Source organism: Micropterus salmoides, unplaced genomic scaffold, assembly GCF_014851395.1.
Source record: "Micropterus salmoides isolate LMB-PRFRI ecotype aquatic unplaced genomic scaffold, ASM1485139v1 Ms_hic_scaffold_15, whole genome shotgun sequence".
Lineage (NCBI taxonomy): Eukaryota > Metazoa > Chordata > Actinopteri > Centrarchiformes > Centrarchidae > Micropterus > Micropterus salmoides.
Window position 1 is genome coordinate 26,047,667 of NW_024040596.1, and position 27,357 is coordinate 26,075,023.

At 39.0% G+C, this 27,357-nt stretch overlaps 2 protein-coding genes across 3 annotated transcripts in view; both read left to right on the top strand.

The window, feature by feature from the left end:
- The first annotated feature begins 276 nt into the window (after nucleotides 1-276).
- prkag3b (protein kinase, AMP-activated, gamma 3b non-catalytic subunit) lies at nucleotides 277-15,340 on the top strand. 2 transcript variants are annotated; one of them, XM_038721309.1, is made up of 14 exons: nucleotides 277-2,134; nucleotides 4,370-4,424; nucleotides 5,147-5,253; nucleotides 5,362-5,443; nucleotides 8,131-8,189; nucleotides 8,475-8,520; nucleotides 8,635-8,689; nucleotides 9,114-9,240; nucleotides 9,571-9,736; nucleotides 10,018-10,055; nucleotides 10,397-10,543; nucleotides 10,882-10,975; nucleotides 11,530-11,733; nucleotides 13,721-15,340. In XM_038721309.1, exons 1-14 carry the CDS (start codon nucleotides 2,117-2,119, stop codon nucleotides 13,762-13,764), a joined length of 1,242 nt encoding a protein of 413 aa, XP_038577237.1. In that variant the 5' UTR covers nucleotides 277-2,116; the 3' UTR covers nucleotides 13,765-15,340. The 2 variants fall into 2 exon arrangements, with proteins under 2 accessions (XP_038577237.1, XP_038577238.1); XM_038721310.1 differs by lacking the exon at nucleotides 11,530-11,733 and having other exon boundaries at nucleotides 282-2,134.
- Nucleotides 15,341-20,059: 4,719 nt separating this feature from the next.
- fer1l6 (fer-1 like family member 6) overlaps nucleotides 20,060-27,357 on the top strand; it is a 30,325-nt gene continuing 23,027 nt past the window's right edge. The window contains exons 1-8 of the mRNA XM_038721304.1: nucleotides 20,060-20,997; nucleotides 21,994-22,073; nucleotides 22,600-22,714; nucleotides 23,355-23,409; nucleotides 24,771-24,902; nucleotides 25,034-25,096; nucleotides 25,445-25,523; nucleotides 25,830-25,983. Coding sequence (XP_038577232.1) covers nucleotides 20,966-20,997; nucleotides 21,994-22,073; nucleotides 22,600-22,714; nucleotides 23,355-23,409; nucleotides 24,771-24,902; nucleotides 25,034-25,096; nucleotides 25,445-25,523; nucleotides 25,830-25,983 — 710 coding nt within the window. The 5' untranslated portion in view covers nucleotides 20,060-20,965. The remainder of the gene's footprint in view (nucleotides 20,998-21,993; nucleotides 22,074-22,599; nucleotides 22,715-23,354; nucleotides 23,410-24,770; nucleotides 24,903-25,033; nucleotides 25,097-25,444; nucleotides 25,524-25,829; nucleotides 25,984-27,357) is intronic.

A 27,357-nucleotide genomic window follows, 5' to 3' on the forward strand; every position in this document is an offset into this window, starting at 1 on the left:
CTCAGTCGCTGTAACTACCATGACCCACATAATACACAACCCAGAGGAAGAGCCATCCACTAACACTACAGTAAATTTACTTACAGCGCTAAGTAACTATTATAAAGTGTGACACAATCTCGTTATAATATTCAGTCCAGCTCACTAACAGTTTCATTATCATCAAAACATGTAGCTGTGCTGACATTGCTGAGCCTGAACATGTCTGAGTGAAAAGCCACAGCCTGCATGCTGGTGTTCCTGCGTTTATTGCAGGATTTCTGTATGAAAGTGGTTGTGTTTCAGATTATACAAGCGCCCGCCTGGTAGCAATCTTAAAACCCTACCGCTAGTTGCCGCTGGAAACTACATAATGTCCCTTTAAGTAAATCGGTTTATGTTGAGTTAAAATTTCTGACTTTATTAAGCTGTTGGCCAATGGTGACCCCGTTCATAGCTGCAACAACCTGTGTGCGCGCGCACACACACACACACACACACACACCGCTGTGGAGAGAATTGCAGACCGAAAGCAGGCTGTGGTATTCTGAATGTGTGTCAAGACTGTGCACGCTGTTGTAAACTATTAATATCTGAGCTCCTCTCTTAACAAGCAGGGATTTCTGCTTAAAATAGTTTTCTTTCTTAACTTTTTTTTTTTTATTTCTGCACAACATTGACTTGACAGAAGATGTTCTGTTTGAGTTAAAGGGATAAATTAATGGATAATTACATGTTTCATCCGTATTTTAGTGAAATTTAATGCTGCATGTAAAGTCACAACTCTATTTAGAGTCTTTCAGTGCATCTATAAATAGTGTGACATGTAATGATCCAGTGAAACATGAACGTCTCCCACAGTGACACTGACAAAGCCTTAAAGCTGCACTGGTCTGCTTTTTTTTTGTTTACATAGTCATTTGATCCATTGTTAAGTGAAAGTTGTCACTTATTGTGACAAACCAACAGAGCATTACCACCTGACATTTGAGGCAGTTCCCCTCAGCTCGACATATCATTACATCTTTCAGCTCATTGTTTTGGTTTTACTGCTGTTTTGGTGAGAGTGTTTTGGTTCACTCTTACAGCTCTCATAAACCTTGATTTCTGCAAAGAAAACTCACAAAACAAACAATGAGCACTACCTGCCCCCCCACACTAAATAACAGACAAAGATAGTAACTAGCTGGTGAACATAGCAGAGCATAAAGAAGAGTAACTGTTGTGCTTATATTTGTCAGGTGTCCAGAAACATGACCTGTGGCAGCTTGAAGTGTAAATTGGCAGCTATTTGCAAACACGTTATAACAACTCTGTTAGATGATTTGCCAGTGTTGTGTGTCAGATCAGTAAATGTAGCTTTAAAGTGAAGGGCCAATTGTTAGCTGTACATCACCACCTACATAATTTATCATAATTAGATAAATTGTTTAATTAGTTCCCATATAAGAAAACCCACACAAATATCGAGATGCAATAAGAACATGATTGCAAATCACACATATGTTGCATTATTTTACCATTTAATATAACTAAATTAAGGAAGTAAGTTAACAAGTTAATTTCTCTACTCCTGTCAGCCAGGGCTCAGTTCATACATCTCATCTGATTAGGCTTTATTGCCGATCTGGCTCTGCCATTTCCACCTTTAGAAGACTAAGTGACATGGATGACGTTGATTGCTTTCTGGGGGGTTTTTCTTTCCAAATGTTAATGATTCTGCTGCCCGAAGTTCTCACCAATGGATTATAAAGAAGTACTACTGTCTGTTTGTGTGTCTCTAGTCCCCCCCCAACTCTCCCATGTTTTCCCACCCACTTTCTCTCTCTCTCTCTGAATGCCACAGGCCTCCCACCCCTCAGACCAGATTTAGACCTCCAGTCTTTCCCAGGCATTCAGACCCAGCTGGCTGGTAGTGCACAGATTCCCTTGTCTCCGTCGTTCTTTGTGTCTAATACCTCGTCCTTTACTTCCTCTCCTTCCCATGCCTGGACTCTTTTATTACTTTTTTTGTCTGACATGGTAGCAGAGCCTGCCAGATGTCAGAGTTGGACGACAGGTCGAGGGTTGTAGTCCAGGGTTTCGCCTGTCGGTCTGGTTCCACAGAGGCAGACCTTGTGCTCCTCTTCCCCCAGCCATGGAGCCTCTTGCAGAGGTAAGACTCTGCTGCTCACCCTCACTCCCTTCTGAGCTGTCCGCTTCTGCTGGAAGTCTGTTTGAAGTGGTAACTGAAACGTGTGTTGCTGTTTGGACATGACTTTGTAACTGAGAGGCTGTAAGAAAAAACACTAGGGCTACTTTTACATTGCAGGTCTCAACGCCAAGTTCTTTTCACCAATGGATTTTGCATCATCTGTTTATATTTACCTTTCAAAATGAAACACATTAACAACCCTTATGCATGTTCAGATGAATAGACTCATTAATATGTTATATGTATTTCTGGTCTGGTATTTCTTGGATGTTTGGGTGGAGGGTCTAAACAAAGTTTCTGTAAGTGTGCACTGATGCTATGTTTGTAGTTGTTAAGCTGTGAGATGTCAACAGAGACCCGGAAACCTTGATTTGGGTTTCATTACTGTTTTAACCATTCTGTTCAATCTATATTTATTAATTTTCTCATTTCCCATTTTGCCTACATTTACTAATTGCCTTGAGCTGTTTATAATTTACTGCCAAATACCAAGTTTACTATTTGAAACCATGCCAGATACATTTTAACACTAGCACAGTCTAATTACCAGGGAAATATCATGAAATTAATTTGAGGGTTTAGAAACACGATCCCGATGACGGTACTAGTTGTGGAAATGTCAGTCCCAGAAAGCCTATTTGGGTAGAGGCTATACAAGCAGATGGTGACATGTCTTTTAAGGTCAACACATGGATAAATAAGTATGGTGTATATATGCTGCAAAATGACAATACAGGTATGAGGTAAGACATTAAACTTTACAAGTCACAAAGACGGACACCTTTTCCCCAATCATTCACTTCTCACGTTCATATGTGAGTGTGTGAGTAGCAAGTTTAATGGCAATCCATCCAATAGTTGTCGAGATATCGCATTCTGGACCAGTTTTTGGTAAGGCGCAATCAGTAATGGTACAAAATAACTAAAATATTTCCAGATCTGTAGCTGCTCCTGCCAGTTTTATTTATTGGGTTGAACACTGCTCTGTCATGAAACACAGAAAGGACGAGTCAACCACAGCAGTCCAACAATATGAAATGCGGCATCTTATACTTGAAAGAGCCATCCGTTGTGTCATACCACTGAAGAGCTTTCTAACTGGCTCTCCACATTTAAGGTCATTTACATTCCATGTTCTTCAGCTTTTCCATAGTTGTACATACTTAGCTTTTTGGCACCCTGTCTTAATAGACAGTTCCTCTCCACTGAATCAGTTGTGGCAAACAGACACTTAATGCTTCCTGCCCCTAAATGCTAATGTCTATCAGCATGTTTTTGGTTTGCTGCCATGCCCCAGCCAACCTGCAGATACTCCTTACAGCTGCTTCCACAGCAAATTCCTTCAACACAGTCTGTTCCAACTACACGTCTCCAGCTTCTGCCAGAATGTAGACGAGACTTGTTTAGCTACAAGTAAGAAATCACTTAAGACAGGGGCCAGGAGTTCCTAGCAAACCCTTAGGGTATATCTGGACCCCAACAGTTTTCCTCTGCAACAAACTATCACCTCGAGGGGATCTTGTCATTAACAAAGAAAAACTCCAAAGGCTCCATTACTGAAACCTTTATTTAAAATTAAGGAATGACTTACAGGGATCCACAACATTTTGCACAAGTATTGCCACTTTTCCTGAAAGTTAAATAATGTGAAAAATATCAATTCACATATCTGTTTGTGTTCCACACAAAGGTAGCTTTGTTGGGGTTTAGCTTAGCCGAGAACAAAGACTGGAAGCAAGGGGAAGTCGCTTGCCTAGCTCCATCAAAGGTGCACTTCAACCACTCCATCGCTGTCTGTTTTCTTGTTGTATCAGTATTGAACACGCGTAGAAATAGAAAACAAGACACTGTGGTTTAAGAAGCAGTTAGATTACGAATTAAAGGTATCTTTTGACCAACAACTGCTGAACCCGATGACTGCAGCAGCCTCACAGAAGTTGGTAGTCTTGGATCTGATTAGCTTGCATTTCATTATCAAACCACAACATCATCGTAGTCAGATACTGTACCAGTTACCACTTAGAAACAGACGAAATGAACTGTGTCGCCTCAAATCTCAGGTAGCTGTTTAAGGCCTTTATAGAGGAGAAGACGTTCATGGCCGCCAAACATCATAAAGCTTTATGTAGAGCAACTCAGTCTTTAAAGCATAAACTCTGGACTGTTAGTAAACTGTAGATATACTTCCTCTCTTAGGTCCCATTATTTGAGATGGATGGGGAAGAGGATGTTCTGTCAATGAAGAGCAGAGGTAAAGTGATACTAATACCTCTATAGCCACTACTACTACTACTATTCTGCAGAGTGTGTTGTATGTGTACAGTGAAAGAACTGATCATAAATAGTGTTAAAAATATGTGACATTATGTATCATGAATGACATGATTATGAAAACCATATTCTGATGGCATACCTAGGGGTGGGAATCACCAGAGGCCCCACGATACGAAATTATCTGATATTTATGTCGCGATTCGATTTTAAATATATTGAGATATATTGCAATTTATTACTTTTTTCCAACTTCCAATTAGGTCCCTAAAGTCAAACTTAGTCAACACCTGTTTATCTAAAAAGATACATTTCTCTGTTTGTTCATATCACTTTTTCAGTCCTCTATATGGTCCTGTTAAGTTTTCTAATGGACTGAAAAAGCAATAGATTTTATTATTCTAGTACCAAAAACTCCCATCTGCAATTTATATAATAAAATATCGATACTTGGCATCCGTGTATCGATACTGTATTGCTATGGCAAATATCACGATACTATGCTGTATCGATTTTTTTTTTTTTTTTTTTTTTTTTTTTTTTTTTCACCCCTACAAATACCCAACGTCATGATTATTGCGAAAAAGGTTGTCAGAATTTGGTTTGAACATAAAGTTGTGGCACCAGAACCATATCATATTTTCAATTGTTTATTTGTAAACGGCTGTACATATGCAACACATGCTCTTGCACCCCCTGCAGGCACAGACCCTGACACGTTTATATATACAAACTTCATGAAGAGTCACTGTTGCTATGATGCCATCCCTACCAGCTCCAAACTGGTTATTTTTGACACAACACTACAGGTTTGGGACACTTTCTTTGTTTTTACAAATTCCTTCTTTTTGACAGTAAAAACTGCATTTCAGTTGTGGGCTGTAATTATTGAAAAAGTTTGTGTGTGTTTATGTCAGGTGAAGAAGGCTTTCTTTGCTCTGGTGGCAAACGGTGTGAGGGCAGCACCACTGTGGGACAGCAAGCTTAAGTGTTTTGTGGGTGAGCCATAATACAACTGTCTGTCTTGCATACATACATTAGATGTGTTCAGTGCACACATGACCTGAATTTAATCATCAGTTTCACCGGTATTTGAGCTCTCCTCTCTTCCTGACTCAGCTCAACTTTGAGCAGGATATTACTGTTCAACGTTCACAGGAAAACCTGGAAAGCTGCAATATAATCATGATCTGACTACTTTATCTGAGTATCTGAGACGTTTTGAGCATCTTGAGCAAGCTGGGTCTTTTAACAATATTTTTGCCATCGTTCCCATTAGTTATGATAGTTTACAGACATTTTGGTAAGAGGGAATCTGTCAGGGTCCAGCCAAAAAATACAAGCCAGTCCATTTGCTAGCTTAAAACAAAGCCGATTTAACAAAATTATAATGACATAATTTTAACTTATATATATATATATATATATATATAGTTACTTCCTGTTTCAACTCCAGGATTATAAGAAAGGGATGGGCCAGTGTCATCCTGCAAATATCCTACTTACCTATCTAACTTTGTCTTTTAAAACTATTAGCCAGTCCAACCCACACGTTTGCCAGTATCTAATACAGTAGAAAATTTACTCCCGTTATTATTTAAATCAGGCAGTCAGATCAAAGAATATGTAAACAAGAATATCAAGGTGGCCAAGCATTTAGTGCCATCATTTGCTACTTTCATACACATTGCTGTAAATGCAATTTCATCGGCTACTAAAATAAGTGTGGCGGTTCCAAACATGCTGTCATTTAATGTGTGTGACCTACATTGGGGTTGCTACTCACAGGTTTGAAGCGCATATGTGAGGGTTCAGGTTCCCTTACTGTGGATAAGTGGTTTCAAATGATCCCGATCGAGTTTGCGTGCTAACATTTAGAGGAAAGCAGGTCAACTACAAGACATTTGTGTTGCATTACAAACACTGTCACCCCACTGAACACAGAGCAGATGATCATGACACTTAAACCCGGGCCATGGGTGTTAATTTTCTTCTTGTAATTGAAACGGCAACAGCTTTAAACATCCGTGTCAAGTGCATGTTCATCAGCCTGGGTGAACTGATTAACATTGTATCCCAAAGATTAAAACCAGATTCTGTGCCTCATACTAACAGCCCGGTGAGGTTGTATGCACTATATAGATATAGAGATATAGATTTTAGATATAGATAGATATAGATAGATAGATAGATAGATAGATAAAATTTGCTGTTTTTAGACCCTTATCATTAGTGGGCAACAGTACAAAGTTTGTTGTGGGGGTGATGCCAGAAGAGAGATTATGTGAAGGACTTGATATGGTGGCTATTTTAAGAGATTTCAGATTCAGTTTGTCAGGCTCAGCTCAACATCGTCTGAGTTAGCTCAGTTTGAAGATGTACTCAACCTAAGCTGTATTTGGCTCAGCTTTGAGTTTCATGACTGCATTAGGATGCCAATTGTGTCACATGTAAAGGTCCTTGTCAGGTAAACCTAAACGGAGGTTATCATTTAAACTAATTATGAGTGCTTTTGCTTTTCTAGAACAGACTATGTTGTTTAGCATTTAGTTTTGCCTACTCTGTCTGGGCGTCCTTTCTCAACAACTGAGTTATGACACAAGGCTTAAAGTTCTCAGTCAGTGTTGATATTGTGGTGGGCGCCGCAAATAAATGAACATATGGGAAACACTGGATCAACTGTTTGGGTCTAAGTGTTTGTTCTGAACATTAAAATAGTTTAAAACCACAATTAACCATCTGGTTTCTTCAACTTTCACTCGGGAGCAAAAATCTGTCTTATGAAGATTTGGCATTTATCATAAGAATAATCGATATTGAATGATGTGAAATGTTTTATCGTGATAACATTTTCAGCCATATTGCCCAGCACCTATATTTTCCACTTCAAGCACTGATTATAGTTGGTGGCAGAAAATGTTACCAGAATGCAGGAAATTAACTGATTATTGTTCAAAATCTTCTGGCAGGGGGAACCCCAGACCCCCCTTCATGTATTTTCACATTGAAAGTTTTATCAAACCAGTGTACAATTATCTTCTCATCTTCTTCTTGTGAACCCAGAATTGTGTTTATTCATGTTTTGTGAGCTAAGTGTATGTCACACCCCTAATCTGAGCCCTTATGTCCCCGTCAAGTTACGCTCTTGCCCCCTACCCTCCATCATCAAACCCCGAACACATTTCAGGCACAGAAAAATGTCTTGCTTTAAGCCCTCAAGTTATATACAACAACAATTTTGAAAATACAAGCACATCTACAGGTGTGTCGCACAAAAATCTGGGCCCTGGACATGAGCATTCTTCATGGTAGCCTCCCCGAATCCACAGCTATTTATTCTAGTATCTTTGTGTGGGCACTCCTCACAGGTGGGCCCTGTATACTCAGTATACCCCAGTTCAACACTCCTGCACATCTATCTTGGGCAGGTGCTGAGTCCAAAAATGTAACTGTAAAGTGTATCTCTCAAAGGATTTGTAGAATTATCACCTGCTCTTACTTATGATATGAAGAGAAGTACAACCACATGAGACCAGTTTTCCTCTTCATTAGGTATAGACATTTCAAGCTTTAAAATGTTTTTGTGTATTAAAGAAGAAGGTTTGGGGGATATAATTTGCTCTTGTTGCTAGTGACTAGTGGTAAATCCATGTTTGATGTTTTCCAATGTGCCTGTGTGTGTACAGGTATGCTGACCATCACAGACTTTATCAACATTCTCCATCGTTATTACAAGTCTCCTCTGGTGAGCTGTGCTTCTGAATGGTATCTTTGGATTAAACATTCCAGTCACAGCTAGCAGTCCTATTAGCTTTAAAGCTTAAAGTTTTATTAAACCTCCTCCTCTAGGCGTATACGCCTGTAGCCATTTGGTGTTTTGTTAAAATGCCATGCACCACAGTCACATGTCAAATTAGTTATGAAAAAGCAAAATATTTATAAAAATCACACATTGATACGATCATTGTCATCAAGATTAGATGGCTAAGGACCATCACTGTCTGATCTGACATGTTTGTTTTGTCTGCAGGTTCAGATCTATGAGCTGGAAGAACACAAGATAGAGACATGGAGAGGTCTGTACAACACAACCATATCCCTATATAGTGCAGAAAGTGTGTGTGAAAGGATTTTAATTCTTTTGGTTTTGGTAGTTTGTGTTAATAACTTGTGTTTCTGTCTCTTGGCAGAGATCTATCTGCAGTACTCTGTCAACAGACTGATCAGCATCACTCCTGACTGCAGGTGAAACCAGCCTTGGAAATAATTGGTTTTCGTCAGGGACGTGGTAACGCTTCAGGATCTCAAATGTAGTATACTATTTTACTGCAGTTGTAATTTCAGTTTAGAACATACAGTAATATCTGATATCTAAGAGCTATGTAATATTTTATTCTCTACCATTTTATTAGATCTGTTCTTGTCAATTTAAATATTAGGTTCATATTCATGACTAACATTTGCTGTATGATATTTGTGTGTGTGTGTGTATGTATATATATATATAATATAGTCTTAAAATAAGTGTTCAGAGTTAACTGTAGTCTGAGCTGCTTAAGCTCGTAACACAGCCATCGACGGAGAGACCAAATCCATAATGTGTCTTGTTATTCCTTGTTACTATCCTCACCTGTAATTATTCTAATCTTGAGTTTTATTGTCTCCTTAGTCTGTTTGATGCCATCTACTCCTTGTTGAAGAATAAGATACACCGTCTGCCGATCATCGACCCGGCATCAGGAAATGTCCTCCACATCCTCACTCACAAACGCATCCTCAAGTTCCTCCACATCTTTGTAAGACCTCTTCCTCATCTTGCGACATTTATCCGCGTTCACTAGTGATTGAAATCCTTCCTGTGTATTGTACAACAAAATACTTCAGAATCAGATTCATTCATTTCAGTTAAAACACAGGAATCTGAAAATTTCCTACAAATAAGAGTAAAAAATGGGAATCGGGCTCCATCTGTGTCCTTGAAAAGGATTTCAATTTCATAGGTCTGAATAACTCAAAGTGCAATTGCTGTTCTGTATGATTTGTGCTAAATTATTTTATAATTGAATTAGATTTTTAGACATTGTACCAGTTCTTTTCCTATTATTCTCCTATCCCTTCCCCTCCAGGGATCTACAATTCCTAAACCCAGGTTTCTTCAAAAGCGGGTCAATGAAGTGGCGATCGGTACCTTCAAACAGATTGCGACAGTCCAGGAATCAGCTTCTGTCTACGACGCTCTGACCATTTTTGTAGAGAGAAGGGTGTCCGCGCTGCCTGTAGTCAATGAGAAAGGTAGTATCACGCACTGACATTTGGTGATTTGATCCACCTGGAAGGCCAACAGTCAGTAATCAAATCAATCAAGTGGATGCCATTTTTTATTGTGTTTCTGGGGTTAAAATGTGCCTGACCATCGATTATCAACAGCCAGTCAGACTCACCTGTGATTTCTTTCTAATGTGGATTTTTCTTTTATGCATAATAGCTTACAGAACATAAGCTCACCTATATCTGTATATATTTTTTCCATCTACACCATCTGTGGTCTGTAAATCTCTCTGTGTCCCCTGTAGGTAAAGTCGTGGCACTGTACTCTAGGTTTGATGTCATTGTAAGTAAATTTCACACATTCTGCGACATTGCAACTTTGTTAGCTGGGACAATAATATAAATATAAATCTTGTGTTTCCCTCAATCTCTAGTCATGCTCAATCGAATAGTTGTTTTGGTCTGGTTAATACTTTTAACATCAAGCTAATTTTACATCTAGAGTTACAGTCACAAAATAGCTGGGATGCCTGTCTGCATTACATCTCAGCCATTGATGGATGTGACATTGTCTTTTCAACTCTAGCCACTATTGAACTAGTTGTGACTAGCAACAGCATGTTCAAATGAAACCAACCGCTGGTGGCAGAACAATATTGTTTTCTCTTTACTTGCATCATTCAGAACCTCGCAGCCCAGAAAAACTACAACAACCTGAACATGACGATGCAGGAGGCCATTGCCTCCAGAGCATGCTGTGTGGAGGGAGTCCTCAAGTGTTACCCTTACGAAACACTGGAGACCATCATCGACCGCATCGCAAAGGCTGAGGTAACGCTTCAGTCTGACTGATAACGCTATACTAAATGTAGGATGAGTAATGTCCACATACTGATTAATCAAGTTTGTCACTCAAGATTACTCACATTTTTTTCAGTGTAGATCACACTGAATGCTCACTCACAGCAGCTTCCAGGTTGTTGTAATGCCACAGAGGTTAAATATAGTTAATACGGTAACCGTTCCAGCGTTTTGTTTCTCTGCCTTTTTACTTTTCTTTCTCCCCTCCATTACCTTACAGAATGTGGCACATGTTGTCAGTAATGATGAATTTATCTTGATTGGCTGTAGAAGCAGAATAATCAAATCCTTTGGGGTTTTTCTCGCAGGTGCATCGTTTGGTGTTGGTTGACAAAGACGATGTGGTGAGAGGGATAGTCTCTCTGTCTGACCTTCTACAAGCCCTGGTTCTCACTCCTGCAGGTATTGATGCACTGTCCTAACTCCAACCCCTTCCATTCATCCCTTGCTCTTTCTCTCTGCCTTCAAATCCATGAACGCTTCTTCATCTACATTTTCATCTTCCTGAAGACGATGAGGGTCCTTCTCTTCTGGTGAAATGTTCTGGTATCAAAGTTTCCTCCCTCTTGGAAATCTTATCCTTTCAGCTACCAAAAGTAATTGTTAACAAACTACACTGTTCAGGGATTCATCAGATGCCCCCTTGCTCCTCATAGATCAACCTCTGAAATCTCTTTTTCATAAACCTTGCTGTGATCAACTCACCACCTCCTTTTAAATCTTCTGCTTCTTCAAAATCAACCAATCACCTGATCAGGAAACTGGTGGTCCTACCAACATCCTTACATTTCCTCTAAAACTCTTATTCGAAGCATCAAACTGATGTTCTGATGATACATCCTGCCCCTGCGAAACAAACAAAGCCCTCCCCAAACCCTCTGCCCAGCCAAAGTCAACAAGCAACCTTTTGCTTTCACTATTGAATACTTACTCTTCCAATCTAACTTCAAAACCAGTTCAGTCACCTCCACCGAAATTCTGTGATCCTACTTACCAAACAAGAAGGCTTCCTTATCCTCTACAAAGTTGGTCTACAAGACACCAAGCCACCACACCTTCTCCCAAACATCCCTCTTTCATCAGTCAGCCACAGTCTTCATGCTGCAGTTCCTCCTCCGAAACCACCGTGCCACCAGCACTTCTTAGCCAACACATCCCAGGTAGGAAGCCCAACTCAAGCTGCCGGTGGCAGTCTGTCTGAGCTTGCATCTTTGCACTTTTTCCTTTAGATTACAAGATGTTACTGCTGCCTGTTGTGGTTCTACGGTAGATTCTCAAAGGGTAATATGACGGGGAACTGGTGCTCATGTTGTTATGGCATTCATCTTGATCTATTTTAGCAAGTAAATGAAAGGAAACACACTTAGCATCACACCTGTGTGCCTTGTTCACAACTTCACGGTTTTATTTTAAATTCAACTTATATTAATGTAATATATTACTTACTATATATATACCCCAATAAGGAAGTGAATCGCAAATAATATTCCATCAAGGTGCTCACATACTGTGATTTTCATATCAGTGTTGTACCATTCCCATCTTTGGTTTAAGAAACTGTTGACATCTGGTGACACGTTATCTGTTACCAAAGCATCACATTAATGATACGGGTGGACACAAAGTTTCTATACTCATATAATTGATGTGATGGTAAAATTAAAAATGTTGGAGTGAGCATGTTAGAGAATGTTAAATCTGTTTCCTTCCCTGCTTAGTGATCTGATGACTCATGTTGAAACTGAATCTCAAGAGTTGGCATTTAAGTGGTTTGTGTTTTTGGGAATTTAAAATGATGTCACAGAGGGTGGATTGATTTAATTTAGTCCATGTGTATCTGCCTGTTTAGCTGTATTAAGTATTTTTTCAAGGTTCAGTGTGTAAGCTTTTAGATGCATCTCGTGGTGAGGGTTACGAATTGCAACCAGCGGTTCACGGTGCATTCAGGTGCTCCTCGGATGGTCATGTCTGTGTAAGAGGGACCCGCCTTGTATGTAGATAGAAGTGACTCATTTTAAGGTAATAAAAACATTACGTTTCATTATGTAAGGTCTTTATGCACCACTGAAAACATAGTTATGTGTATTATATTGCATTTCTGTCAATAGACACTCCTAAAAAAATACACACTGAACCTTTGGAAAACAGCAGTTGAGAAAAGAAACTCACCACATTTAGTAGTTGTCAGTAAGAACAGTGTACAGTTACATCATATGATCTCCATCAGTAGACAGACCGGGACTGCCACTAAGTTTGACATTCAAATTTCAGCTCTGCGACAGTGTTCCACCGGTTGTCAGAAAATTGTACAAGTTCAGATAAATTTTTTTTGGTGGGGGGGATTGGGTGACTTTAAGGACTTCTCATTCATGTTGGCTTTAAGATGATTACTGGAAGAAATCTATCTGCCGATAAGGATCATGTGAGATGACTTTGTGGTGAGATATTTTCTTACATACAAAACTTAATTAACATGTTAGGCTGAAGACCTCACAATCCACACCTGCGTTATCATTCTGGACCTCTGTCAGCATGTCATTACAGAATGCTGCTTTTGCATCATACCAGATTGACCCTAAATACAGGCATCCGTCTTGGAGAAATTGTTTGTGGTATTTGTAGGATGTGCAGTTTTGACATTTCCAACTTGGTTTTCCTCCAGTGTTGGTTACATCTGCTCCCTGAATTCCGTCAATTCATTTTATAAAAGAATACGTTATGACCAAAAAGACGGGCCAACGAGAATTGATATCATGGCTGTCTAACCATGTAACATCTAAATCCACCCAGGCTGTGTAAAGACAATATCATCCAGTTTTTCTGGTTCTTCTGATATGATGTGAACATGACTTTTAGTTTCAGCCTTGATGATATAATCTATAGCATCAGACTGTGTGCTTAAGTGCTTGTCTTCTGTCGTTAAGCACTGTAAATAATGAAGAGGTTTTGTGTTGTGACTGTATAAAACTGATTGTGTCACAAAAAGCCAAAGCACTTTGGTAAGAATGGCAACTTGGCTGAACACTGGTGAAAGTGAGGTTTTAGTCACATTGTAGTTGCAAAAGTTAAACTTGGTATCAGAATAAAAACAATGAATGATCACTTTTTCCTCTGTTCTTGTTAATTTTCCCCTTTCATTTTTTCCAGATGATGCTGTCAGTCCTGAAGAAAACCAGATGGAGATTGGGTAATCATGTTAAACAATACTATGAGGTGGTGATGTAAATTAGAGGTTAGCAGGACAGGGTTGTGTCACTAGTTTCTGTCCCAGTCCAGAAGAAAAAATATGGAAATTAAAAATGGAAACACCGAGGAAGACTGTGGTTGTACTGGGAAGCTGCCAGTGTTGAACTGTTAAATGGCTGGAAAACAGTGTCAACCTGATAATGCCCAAACAGTGTAAACCGGCTTTGACTCAAGTATCCAATTTGAGGATATCGCGCACGTTGTGTGGAAATTGTGTTGTTGATACACCATGACTATTGTGTGATGTTATGTTTAATGGTTTGTTCCAACTTTCTGGTCTTAGAATGGTTATCTGTCAATTTGTTGTGAGAACATTTTTATAAATGCAGCTCCGCTCCAGTCACTGTGACATAAAATAAACAAAGGTCTTGGCTTCAGAGACACTATAGTTCTGTTTTGCAATTTAGTTTTGATGTGGTGCGGAACTTCCAAAAGAGGACATCGTGCACTAGTAATCAAGGACAGATGCTGGATAAATACAAGGGTAGCAGTTTACATAACGGCTCAATAATAAAGTAATGAGGGGATTAATAGTGAATGGTGTAATACTGGGGTAATACCATGGTAATTACACATATAATAGCATGGTGATATTGTGGTAATGATTTATGGTAATATTGTGGCTTCATTTTTGGGTAATAATGGAGCAAAAACACGAGGTTTAATGTAAACATGACAACATATGATGAAATTTTACTATAGTGAAAAAGAGGGTAAAAATAGGGCAATACGCTAACAATGTCAAAGTAATATTTCATGTTTTGTAGTAATTACGGGGAAATATCGGTATAAAACCCTAACAAATATCTGAAAATTACAGTTAAATTTGTACTTTTTGAAGTCTTCAAATTTGAAATGAAATGCTACTTAAAAGCATGCATCATTCTCCGACTTAATGTTGACAAGTCAATATGTGATCAAAACATAGCATTTAGTTTGGTCATTAAAGAAGTTCAGATATTTGTAATGTGAATGTGGTCAAGCTGATATATAGAAAGAGATCAGCTGATGTGATGAAGAGGGGGGAGAGTGTGTCTGCTGATCCTCTGACAGACATGGTGTGACTGCTCTGTTTACCATGGGTGGATTTGTTAACTTTCCCAGTTTCATACATCCTGTTCACATGATTACCAGTTCACAGGCACACATACAGGTAAAAAGCTCTGCTTGTATCTTGATGTCCCTCCATAATGTGTGGTCTAAGACTGATGACAACTGATGACTATTATTGTTCTCGTTAATGTGAACTTCTGGAGGTAGCTGTGTGTTTCCTAACACTGTCACTGAATCACTGGATAATTTGCCAATGATAAGAAATAATAACAATACTATTAACGGTAATATAGTCAATACCACTGCTACTACCAACAGTATTCAGATTACTACTTTACTGCCAATACTGCAGCTACTGTCAGTACCATACCACTACTGCTGAAGCTGCTGCCAGTGATACCTCTGTAATTGTACAATATAAGAATAAGAAGAAACCAAACCAGTCAAAACAATAAAAATTATGTAACTGAAAAAACATTTAAGTGAGCTTTTTTTAGAGGCTCTTGAACTTTCCAGGTGGTAATTGAGGAAAAATCAATAAGGAGCTGGTCATGCATCAGCCACATGCTCCCTCTGCTTTACAACTTCATCCTCTGAACAAACAGTTCAACAACCAATCACTTGTTCAGCGTGTTATTCAACACTTTTACGTCTAACTCTGACTCTGAGTCAACACATGCAGCGGTGCGTGTCCAGCTGCCTGAATTGATGGGTGACACTGACTTCTGCCTGCAGTGATGAATCCTAAACCAAGGTAGGAGACCGGTTCTGCTGTTTGATTGCAGCAGTGATGTTTGGTGTTGAGTCAACAGGCTAATTTAGTCTTATACTGTGCCTGAACTGAATGTTTACATGTGGTATAGTTTCCTTTATCCAGTCTCTAAAAGGTTCAAAGATTGAAGGGTTTAGGTTCACACTGCTGTAAACAAAGTCTCATGGAGTGACAGTTTTAGTTACTTATGTGTGTATTATGTGTTAGCTTCACGCAGACCTGTGAGGCAAGACAATAGCGAAGTGTGCTTCATCTTTTGAATGAGACCACTGCTTTGGCACAGCAGAGGCTCTGGCGGAAAATGCAGGACTATCAGGCAAATCAGTTGAACCTGGTTCAACTTTTGCTGCAACAAAATGCAGCATCCTCCAACAATACACTACAGTGGCCAATCAAATACATGCAAGCACACATCCCTGGTAATTGTGGTAACATTCCAGAGTTGAAAATCATCGGTTAACAGCAGCGCAGTGTTTTAGCATCTGTTGGCCCTCAAAACTTATAGATCTATCATTCAAACTGGACTTCCTGGATTGTACTGTTGTTTCACCGGGACCTGTAGCAACATTCCTTCACTGACCCAACACCTAGCACAGTGCGGTTTGGAACTGGAAAAACTACAGCATTGATGAAAAATGGGTTTTGTTTTTTGTTACTTCTCTTGGAAGTCCTGTCTTCAGTGTTGTATGTTATGTATGTGCAGTTTGACACCTGATTTCACATTCATCTACTGAAGGGGAAAGTTTCTCGTCGCTCACCTTGAGTTTAAAACGTGTACGTATGAGCAGGATTTGTGACATCACAAACCTAGTTTGTTCACAAACACTGAGAATGAACCTTTTCAGGAAATTACGAAACATCTAGGCTCTGTTGGAAACAGAAGGCAGTTGTCTCGCTGCCTCGCTACCGTAGTAGACCGGTTCTTCAAGAGGCATAACTTTTGAGTGAAGGCATCTCTATAAACATCGAACAGCCTTTTAAGGGCAGCATTTACAGCAACGTGTGATGTCAGCACGCCGTCTTGCGTCTCTCCTGGCTGTCAATCACTAGCTTTAGCGTCAGCTAGCTATTGAAAAGGCAAATGGATAGCATGAGCACCGCGTACTGAACAAACGTGGATGGTTACAGTCACGGGCTAATATGATAGTTCAGTGTTTAGTTCTTGCTAACTAAGTTGAAGCGAAAAATCTACTAAAAATCAAGATTTGTGGGCCAATTTCAGCTTGTTTGTCTGCAATCTTACCTTTTTTTGTGGGCTACCGTAACGTTTGGCACATAGATTTATGAGTAAGTGAACTGCCTTCAAAACTGACCATTACGGCGGCAGTTTGAAGGCATCTTACGAGACAGGAAAAGGTTGTTTGATCCGTTTCGAACAGCACTTGATGCCTCGCTGTCCTGTTAAAAACCTTCTGAGACAGCATTTTTACCCGTTGGAACACAGCCCTAGTGTCCAGCAGTCAAACTTCTGAAATTAACTATATTTGAAAGGGGAGTATTTTTATACATCTCAACATATCTGGAGGTAATCTTTAATATGACTTAATGTTTAAATTTTTCTGGCAAGCAACATCTTGTGGTTGCGTAAGACTTTCCTTCTGTATGATACACGCAACTACAGTGATTGTGTTGGACAGCAGTCAAACAGCTGGTGACCTATACAGCAGTACTGTGCCTGCACTCCATCGTTTTAGACACTGCTAAAATGCCAAAATGTGTCACTTTTTGTCATTCAGGTTGGAGCAGTTGTAGTTCAGTTTCTGTCTTCCCAAACATCTTAAAAAGTTAAAGAAGAAACCTTTGAATATGAGCTATGTTCAGACTACAACATAAATGATGTCCTTCACCACAAAATGATGGGAAAATGGATGTTTACTTTTCCTTCTAAAAGTATTTGTTAATCGTGGCAGCAGAATTGTCCATGATGTATATTGACATTATTAGGGATCCAAGCAGCGAAGCTGTTTTGTTTTGATTATTCATCTTTATTCTTTTTCTCCGCTAAAAGTGTTTGGGCAGCAAAAACTGCTGGACAATAACTCACCAAAATTGGCACATAAGTTGCAAATTCCACCCACTACTCAGGGGGGAAAAAATGGCCCTCCATAGACCTCATAGTGGCGCTATAACAATCAACTTTTTGTTTTTTGCAGTTATCTCAAACTGCTTTGTTTGGAGTCAAACTTCTTTCAGTTTTTTAATCCCTGGATTCATCTGCAACTTTGCTCTGATGGTCTTCTGCTCTAAAAATGTCAAATTATACAACTTTTTATCACTTTTCTCTAAAAGCTATTTTTGTGAAGTCGTCCCAGACGGTTTCGCCAATCGACCTGAAACTTTGGCAGGATCATCTACGGACATCGCTGATGAAAAGTTATCATAAGAATTTTGATACGTTAATTTGTTTTTAATACATTTTTACTTTTGTGTTTTTACATACAATTTTACATAAATGCCTGTAAATTAAAATTGGCTTAAGCTATTGTAACCAAACTTGACACGTCTGCTCAGATACTTGGCCCGAGCATCTGTCTGTCTGCAGTGATATTCAGTATCTTGCTGTAACTTGTACAGTATGCACAACATTTTCTTTTTAACTCAGTTTTGGATCAAATGCCACCAAAATAAATCACAACACACCCAAAATCAGCAGAATGATTTGTGAGTTTTTTCAGAATTTTCTCACTTACATCTTGACTGTTGTATGCGTCTTAAGTTTTAACTGACAAAACTGTCTGACTCTGGCACATGTGACATCACTGCCTCAATTTGTGAGATGGTGTATAGACTTACCCTCTCACCAGTAGCTCAGTCAATAAGTCACCTTCTCTGGAAATCGGTAGGTCCAGGGTTCAAATCTCAAGGTGACCAATTCAGACTTGCTGACAATCAGGTTGTTCAGATCTTGGTGAATCTAAAGTCTCTCTTTCATTTGGATCCCGTGACACTTTTCTTATTTTTCTCTGCTAAAAGTAGTTTATGCAGCTTAAACTTTAAATCTTGGAAACACGAAACTGGCCATTTTATTAGGTAAACCTTGCTAGTACTGGGTTGGACCCTATTTGCCTTCAGAACTATGGCACAACAAGGTGTTGGAAACATTCCTCTGATGCTTTGGTCCATATTGACATGATAGCATAGCGCAGTTGCTGCAGATTTGTCGGCTGCACATCCATGATGTGAATCTCCTGTTCCATCACATCCCAAACATGCTCGATTGGATTGAGATCTGGTGACTGTGGAGGCCATTTTAGTACAGTGAACTCATTGTCATGTTCAAGAAACCAGTTTGAGATGATTTGAGCTTTGTGACGTAGTGCCATATCCTGCTGGAAGTAGCCATCAGAAGATGGTTACACTGTGGTCATGAAGGGATGGACATGGTCAGCAATAACATTTAAGTAGGCTGTTGCGTTTAAACGATGCTCAGTTGGTGCTAAGGGGCCCAAAGTGTGCCAAGAAAATATCTCCCACACCATTACACCACCTCCACCAGCCTGAACGTTGATACAAGGCAGGATGGATCCATGCTTTCATGTTGTTTATGCCAAATTCTGACCCTTCCATCTGAATGTAACAGCTAAAATTGAGACTCATCAGACCAGGCAAAGTTTTTTCAATCTTCTATTGTCCAGTTTTGGTGAGCCTGTGTGAATTGTTTGAAGTGTTGTGAGTTCAGAGATGGTATTCTGCATACCTTGGTTGTACGAAGTGGTTATTTTAGTTTCTGTCTTTCTGTCATCTCTAACCAGTCTGCCCATTCTCCTCTGAATTCTAACATCAACAAGGCATTTTCGTTCACACAACTGCCGCTCACTGGATATTTTCTCTTTTTCAGACCATTCTCTGTAAATACTAGACATGGTTGTGCGTGAAAATCCCAGTAGATCAGCAGTTTCTGAAATAGTATGACCAGCCTCTTCTGGCTCCGACCACCACGCCACGTTCAAAGTCCCTTAAATCCCCTTTCATCCTCGTTCTGATGCTCGGTTTGAACTTCAGCAAGTTGCCTTGACCACGTCTACATGCCTAAATGTATTGAGTTGCTGCCAGGTGATTGGCTGATTAGTTATTTTGTTTAACAAGCAATTAAACAGGTGTACCTAATGAAGTGGCCGTTGAGTGTGTATATAGCAATTGTAAGTCACTTTGGATAAAAAGTGTCAGCTAAATGAGTAGTTATTATTAATTATCCATTATTTATGACTTAAAATGACTTGACTTTTTCTTCAAGTTCTTACAAAAAATATTAAACACATAAATGAGCCACACTGCTGCACTTGGTTACATGTTCCTTCATTACTGTGAACATGGTAGTTTATTTTGGTCAATCCCACTGTTGGAAACACTCACTGGTGCATCAAACCCATATTAGTCCATGGCTGAAAATAGTCCCCAACGAATACTCTTATTCCTGCTGTGTGAGTAATGTTTGCTAAAAACTGCAGTGCCCAGTCAAATTCCTGAGCCCTGTTTATACATTTTTAAACTGTTTTAAAGATTGATGTGTTCATTAGGATCCAATAGGCTTGGGTCTGAATACCGCAGACAGGAAGTGGAAGCCAGAAAGTTTCATGAGACTAAAACGTTAGTGGTTACAGACTTGTGGTTAGATTTTTTGACAATAAGTCAAGAGTGTTGCCAAACATATCTTTTGACTAGTTCTGCCATCCCATCTAACATGTTCAATTGGCTGTGTAGGCAGCATGAGAAACAGTAATGTATACTACTTTCAAGTTTGTGTGAATAGCTCTTAAATGTGGCGAGGAGGGCAGGTCTAAAGAAAACAAGCCGCAGTTACCAGAGTTAAACACGGGGAGAAAGAGAGTCATTTTCTTCAGATTGAAGAGGAAGGGGCTGAGCTGAACAGTCAGGTTTAATGCAAGTATAGAGATATTTAAGGCTACAACTGGTTCAAGTTTAATTGGCTGTGGAGAGTGAGCAGGAGACGGGTGTGGAGTGACTTTTCTCGTGAGGACGAGTTAAAGGATGTTTACATTACAGTCACGTCAGTTGATATAAGCACTTCTATTGAAGGAAGGGCTATAAAGAATAAGCATATTATATTGACAGCTGACAGATGATCCAGCAGTTCTACACCGGAAATAAGCCAGGGCCATGAAAACCTGTGATGATAGCATGATGTATTATTCAGCTTTGTGCAAGAGCGGGACAGTATCTTAGCGTAAGCAGAGAGATGAGATGGTAACAAATCCTCTGACATCCTCAGCACTCAGAGGGCAAAAAAGCAACCAGATGTGAGTTGTTATAGTTAACCCTCCTGGTGGTGCTGAAAAAGGAAACCTCTGGACTCCAGCACTATGGATCTCTCAGGCAGTCCTGCAACCCAGCGGTGAGCATTTTTTGATTTTGAACATTGTGTTCCACCTAGTTGACTGTTCCGAATGATTCCTGAGATCAGTTTGGCAATCATTAGGATCTGTTGTCAGAAACCTTTTGTTGGAGCAAAATTAGCGCTGTGGAAAAAAGAATTAGCTCTCCGATTAATTCTATTTCTAATCAATATCACTATCCTTTGAATTCAAATAACAAAATTGTAGGGACAAGGTCAGAAAAATGTGGAACGATCATGGTTTATGGCAATTACTTTGTTTTATTAATTTGTTCTTTATTCCGAAAGATTTTTGTAACATTTAAATGAATTTTAAGACTTCCATGGGTCACATGGGCCTCTCCTTAATTAATTCTAATTAGGCTTCAGGAGCAAAGCGGTTTTGTGTTTCTTTTGGCACATTTGTGTCCTTTTGACGTGACCTGATAATATATCCATCTTTGACCTTTGAAGAAACAAAGAAGATAAACAAAAGTTGGCAATCTGTTCTGTGTTTATTTCCACTTCCAGGAAGATTTTATCAGCTGTTGCTTCTTCCAATCGGCTTTAAAATATGTTTTTCTTTTCTATTTGTTTGTTGGGCTAATTAGCCCCAAAGATTTAAAACTTATGCACAAAACACATTTAAGTCGTAAGGAAATAAAAATAAAAAAGAGAGAGCGAGAGCAGATTTTATGCAAGCAACAAAAATTTAGTTTTTGATCCCCTGTAAAATCATGTAAATGACACAACTCTGAAGAATGAAGACTGCTGAACACCAGCACTAACTCAAGTGAGCTATATTAGCATTGAGTTAGTTAACGGGGTAGGTAGTGCGGCATCATCCACACATCATAAACAGGTGGATGTTCAATTTGTAATTTTATGGAAACTTTTTTAACATCATTTCATTTCAGTGCACTATAGTTATATGAAGTGTTATGAGAAGGTCATTTTTAGCAGTTAAGGTTTCAAATAATATTTGACTGCTTAAAAGACTTCCTCTTCTGTGAGCAGAAAGTTGGGGTTTGGCCTGAAAGGGAAGAAGAAGAAGAAGGTCAACACAGACCTGGTCTTGGCAAACAAGGGAGCTGTGGGTAAGGCCTGGAAAACAAACACCCAAACACACACTCCACAATCTTGATTGGCTTTACAGTGTACATTAGAGTAATCATCCCTGTCATGTCACTGTGGCCGATACTCACCCTTGTCACACAGTCACATGTTCAATACTGTACAGTAATTATGAGTCATTTAGACAACACAGAACATGAGCATAGGATGCAACTGTCACTCTATGTGAGATGAACATCTGCATATTACTTAATATTCTAATGTAATTTCAGTACAATTTAAAATAAAACTACATTTTTAAACACCAAAATCCCCAGTGTTATGTCACTGCTGCTAGTGCTTGTTAGCTTAAAAATTGTTGACAATCAAGACCTCACATTGTTTGCAAGATGTGTAATAATGTGATCACTGACCTTGTTCACTATAGGAAGCTTAATATATGTAGTTAGACAGTGTAGTGTAGTTTAGTTTAGTAGTTTAGTTTGACTTTATTTCTCTTAGCTGCATGAAGTTGTGCAAAATAAAGTATTCATGTGCGTGTGTGTACAGACAGTGATGTGGAGGTGCCTTCCGAAGCGTCTTCCCTGCCCGAGGGAGAAAATACTGAAGATCAACCAGGAAGCTCTGGAGTAGTCAGAACCAGAGTTATACCAAACTATAAAAGGTATGAAATATGCACACTACACAGTGCTGGAAAAAGTACTCACATTATTTACTTAAGAAAAAGTAGTAAAACCACAGCGTAGAAAATCTATTTCACAAGTAAAAGTTTTACTTGAGAAAAAGTACCAAAAGTAAAAGTAGTCGTCATGCAGAATGGTCAATTTCATAATAAATATAATGATATTATTGGATTATAATAATTGATTGATGAATGTTCACATCATTTTAATGTTGCAGCGGGTAAAGGTGGGGCTAATTTTAATTACTTTGTATACGGCTGTGTAGCTTAGAACTTATCATTTTGTTTGGTGATAATATTTTGTTTAGATAATCTGAATCTGGAAAGTAACAAATTTAAGTTTCAAGTAATGCGCACAAGTACCTCAAAATTGCACTTTGCAAAAGTACAGTACCTGAGTAAATGTACTTAGTTACTTTCCACAGCTGACACTACATATTGCAACTGTTGTATATAGTATTTGGGAGCATTTAAGGGGCAAAATGAAAAGAATAGTTCTCCCTCAAGGCGCTATGCATTTACAGTTTACTGTATACGGAGTCATGCATAACTGTTAAAGGCATGTGTTTCTGGATGTCTTAATCAGATTGAGAAACTGATCTGTTGAGTTAAACTTCCACAGGTCCAAACTGAAAACTCGCATTCAGGACAATGAAGGGAAACCACAGAGCTTCCAGGTAACAACGTACAGAACACACAGTTATGGGGTATGTTTGGGTTATAAATCACTTGAAATATAAATTTAAACTTAAGCAGTTAGGGGAACATGTTGTAGTAAGTCATCAAAAAAGAAAAAAATAATTATAAAAAGAGAACAGGAATTTTTAAACACAACACAACTAACCATTTAGGCGCATCTCAGAAAATTTGAATATTGTGAAAAAGTACTTTTCACAATATTGTACAAGTAAAAAAGTAAAACTTTAATATATTCTAGATTCATTACATATAAAGTGAAATATTTCAGGCCTTTTTTGTTTGATTGTCAACTGTTAAGCAAAGCCAATTCAAGAATTTGGGGGTGCTTCCCAGGAAGTGGACTGAGGCTGGAATCAGTGCATCAAGGGCCACCACGCATAGAGGTGTCCAGGAAATGAGTGTCGCATTAGTGTTAAGCCACTCTTGAACCAGAGACAACATCAGAAGCGTCTTACCTGGGCCAAAGAGGAAAAGAACTGGACCGTTGCTCAGTGATCCAAAGTCCTGTTTTCAGATGAAAGTAAAGTTTGCATTTCATATGGAAATCAAGGTCCCAGAGTTTGGAGGCCGAGTGGAGAGGCACAGAATCCAAGTTGCTTGAAGTCCAGTGTGAAGTTTCCACAGTCAGTGATGATTTGGGGTGCCATGTCCTCTGCTGGGGTTAGTCCACTGTGTTTTCTCAAATCCAGAGTCATTGCAGCCGTCTACCAGGAGATTTTAGAGCACTTCATGCTTCCATCTGCTGACAAGCTTTATGAAGATGCTGATTTCCTTTTCCAGCAGAACACCTGCCTATAGTGCCAAAACGACTTGTAACTGGTTGGCTGACCATGGTATTGCTTTGCTTGATTGGCCAGCCATCTCACCTGACCTGAAGCCCATAGAGAATCCATGGGGTATTGTCAAGAGGAAATTGAGAGACACCAGATCAACAATACAGAGGAGCTGAAGGCCGCTATCAAAGCAGCAGTGCCACAGGGTGATTGTCACCACGCCACATTGATGGAGTAATTTATTCAAAAGAAGCCCCGATCCAAGTACTGAGTGCAAAATAAACCTTTTTCAGAACTTTTCAGAAGGTCAACATTTCTGTATTGTACATTCTTTATTCTATTCTTCTAATATTTGGAGATATGGATTTTTGATTTCCATGAGCTTTAAGCCGTAATCATCAAGATTAAAATGGAAAAAAAGGCCTGAAATATTTCACTTTGTGTAATGAAACTAGAATATATGAAAGTTTCACTTTTTGACTTAAATTTTAGGGAAAAAATTAGTGAATCCTGTCAAACTCCTTCTCATCTGTGCAGTGGTATGTAACTTTGCGGATGTTTCATAGATTGCAATTAACATCACAGAGGCCAGGCAGCTGGTGGGAGAAAACATCGACCCCAGTGTGGTGATTGAGATCGGTGATGAGAAGAAACAGACTTCAGTCAAAGAAGGGACCAATGCTCCCTTTTACAATGAGGTGAGAATAAAAAAATCCCTGTGGTTTTACTTATGTGAATCACCTGTATCTCGGTCTAATTATCAATAGTTGATCTTTTAAGCCCTGGTGCTTTGTTGTCCATTATTCACCACCTCTTTTTTTTCCATCAGTATTTCGTGTTTGACTTCTTTGCCCACAAAGAGGTCTTCTTCGACAAAGTCATCAAGCTGACAGTGAGTAAAAAAAACAGCGAACAAGCATTTCAAACATGAGTTTTAAGTGTCATGTCTTAAAATGTAAATGATCAATTTGAAAAGCCTGCACACTTTTACTCAATTAGAAATCATGTGGTTTTCTTTTCAATTGTGGTCTGTTAAGTGAAATATGTCTGGATGTTTGATCTGCAGTCATATTCTATAAATTGGAAGATGAAAGAAAACCACAAGGTCCTCCTTAAATATAAAGTTCTAATTAATAGTTCTGTTACTTTTGCCATAACTGTTTTTTGTTTGCTTCCGTGGTCTTTGGGTTGCCAGTTTCAAGCTTGGGTTCTGCCTCTTTGTGTATCCTTCTCTCTCCAGGTGATGCACTCTAAAATGCTGAGAAGCTTCTGTGTTGGGTCCTTTAAGCTGGATGTGTGGACAGTTTACAAACAGCCAGGTAGTTCACCTCTCTCACCTCCTGTCTCTTAATGTATCTAGAGAAGAGGCACAGTGCTTTCGAAGTGATGTCAAAACAGCCTTTGAAAGTAACGCCTGCTTTGAGGTGCATGGGTATTTAAGTTTCACTTCTTTACATTGATTTATCCTTTTTCCTGTCATAAGGTTCAAGTGTGGTGCAAAAGCCAGTGGGTCCTCTACTGGTTGCCACTGATCACTTCTGCTAGAGCAGTGTGGGGAAATGCCCTGTGCAAAGGCACATCAATGATAATTCTTAAATCAGCAGGCAACTTTCTTGCTCCCTCAGGTCAGCAGTTTATCAACAAGTGGGCAGTACTGACCGATCATGACATTAGCACTGGGGTCAAAGGTTATGTCAAGTGTGACATCAGCGTCACAGCAAAGGGAGATGCCAAGCAACCAGGAGCAAAAGCGAGTGATGCTGAGGAGCAGATCAACAAGTATGATACCCATCTTTTTTCTAAATATTGTTTTGCAAGATTCCTGCTTTATCTGACCAGTTCCTGGGAAAGGTTACAGAAACAGGAACGATACAGGAGAGGTATGATATGATAGTGGCTGTGAATCTAACATGCAAAGTCATCAGCACCTCTTAAACCCTGCAAATTGTAAAAACCTAAAAATGCAAGAATTTAAAAATCTCTAAATATATCCGGCTGAAATTTGAAGAGATGTATATAACAAGACCTAAATAGGCATGTAGAAAATGTAATATTATTTAATTTCAAACACTCTCTACTGAGTGGATGGTGCACTTTTATCCATCTTTTTCTCTTTATACCTTCTTTCAATAGCATATGCATTTGAAAAGTAAAGTTTATGTAATAGCATCGGCATGCTATTACATAAACTACACCCTTGCCCTCCATGTCACAGTCTGCAGTTCAGTCTAATTGGCTGACAGTCATGTGACTGTTGGTGTTAGCTGAATCATTCAAAGTTTCCTGTTACTATAAAGTTACTAAAATCACTATTTTAAGCTTAGATGTGGTCGTTTCTTTCGTCAAGACTTCAAGGACTGTCAGACATTTGAAAATCTGACAATCATTTCTGTTTTCATGGCTTCTGGCTATGATAGACGGTGTAATTTTGGCGATTTCTTAAAGAATACATGCATTTCATGCATGTGGGGTTCAGGAGGCATCTTCTCGGTAATTTCAAATTATAACCATGGTCATCGCATTTCTTTATATATGGAGATGACATTTTAAAAATGTATCAATCAATCTTCTGCCTTTTAGAAGCACATATCATTTTTTGGGGAATACTCATGGTCACCAGAGGATGGATCTTCAAGGTCCCATATTATGCAAAATCCACTTTTTTATGTCTTTTCAACCTAAATACTATGTGTCCCCAATCTATGAGGGGAAAAAAACATCCTCTCTCTTTTTCTCCTGCTCAGTCTTTCAGTAAATGTGTGTGAAAGCACATCGTTTGAATTTGGCTCCCTTCTAACCGATCCGTCCAGCACAGGACCTCCATCTTTTAACTTATGTAAGGAGAACAAGGTTGCAGCCGATCTGTAGTAGATGTTTGCTTTGGTATATTGGTGCATAAATAAGAATTATATAAAATAAAAGCAAATAAAAAGAAAGTAATATAACCACAACTGTAACATTACACAAGCAATGTAATGTCTATTTAGATTAATGATAACAATTAAGCAACAAGAGTCCCCTTTCATACTACTTACTATGCTGCTTCTAAGTTACACAAGCCTGTCCATCAGGAGCCAGGTTTCTCTTGATTAAGTTAAAAAGTTACAACATTACTCAGAATGTAAAGACAGCGGTACGGACATTTAAACTGTC

What these genes read in the sequence shown, in the direction of transcription:
- prkag3b (XM_038721309.1), top strand. An exon ending in GCCTGTAGTCAATGAGAAAG is followed by an intron (nt 9,737 to 10,017) that starts GTAGTATCACGC and finishes TGTCCCCTGTAG; the next exon opens with GTAAAGTCGTGGCACTGTAC. An exon ending in TCTTAGCCAACACATCCCAG is followed by an intron (nt 11,734 to 13,720) that starts GTAGGAAGCCCA and finishes CATTTTTTCCAG; the next exon opens with ATGATGCTGTCAGTCCTGAA.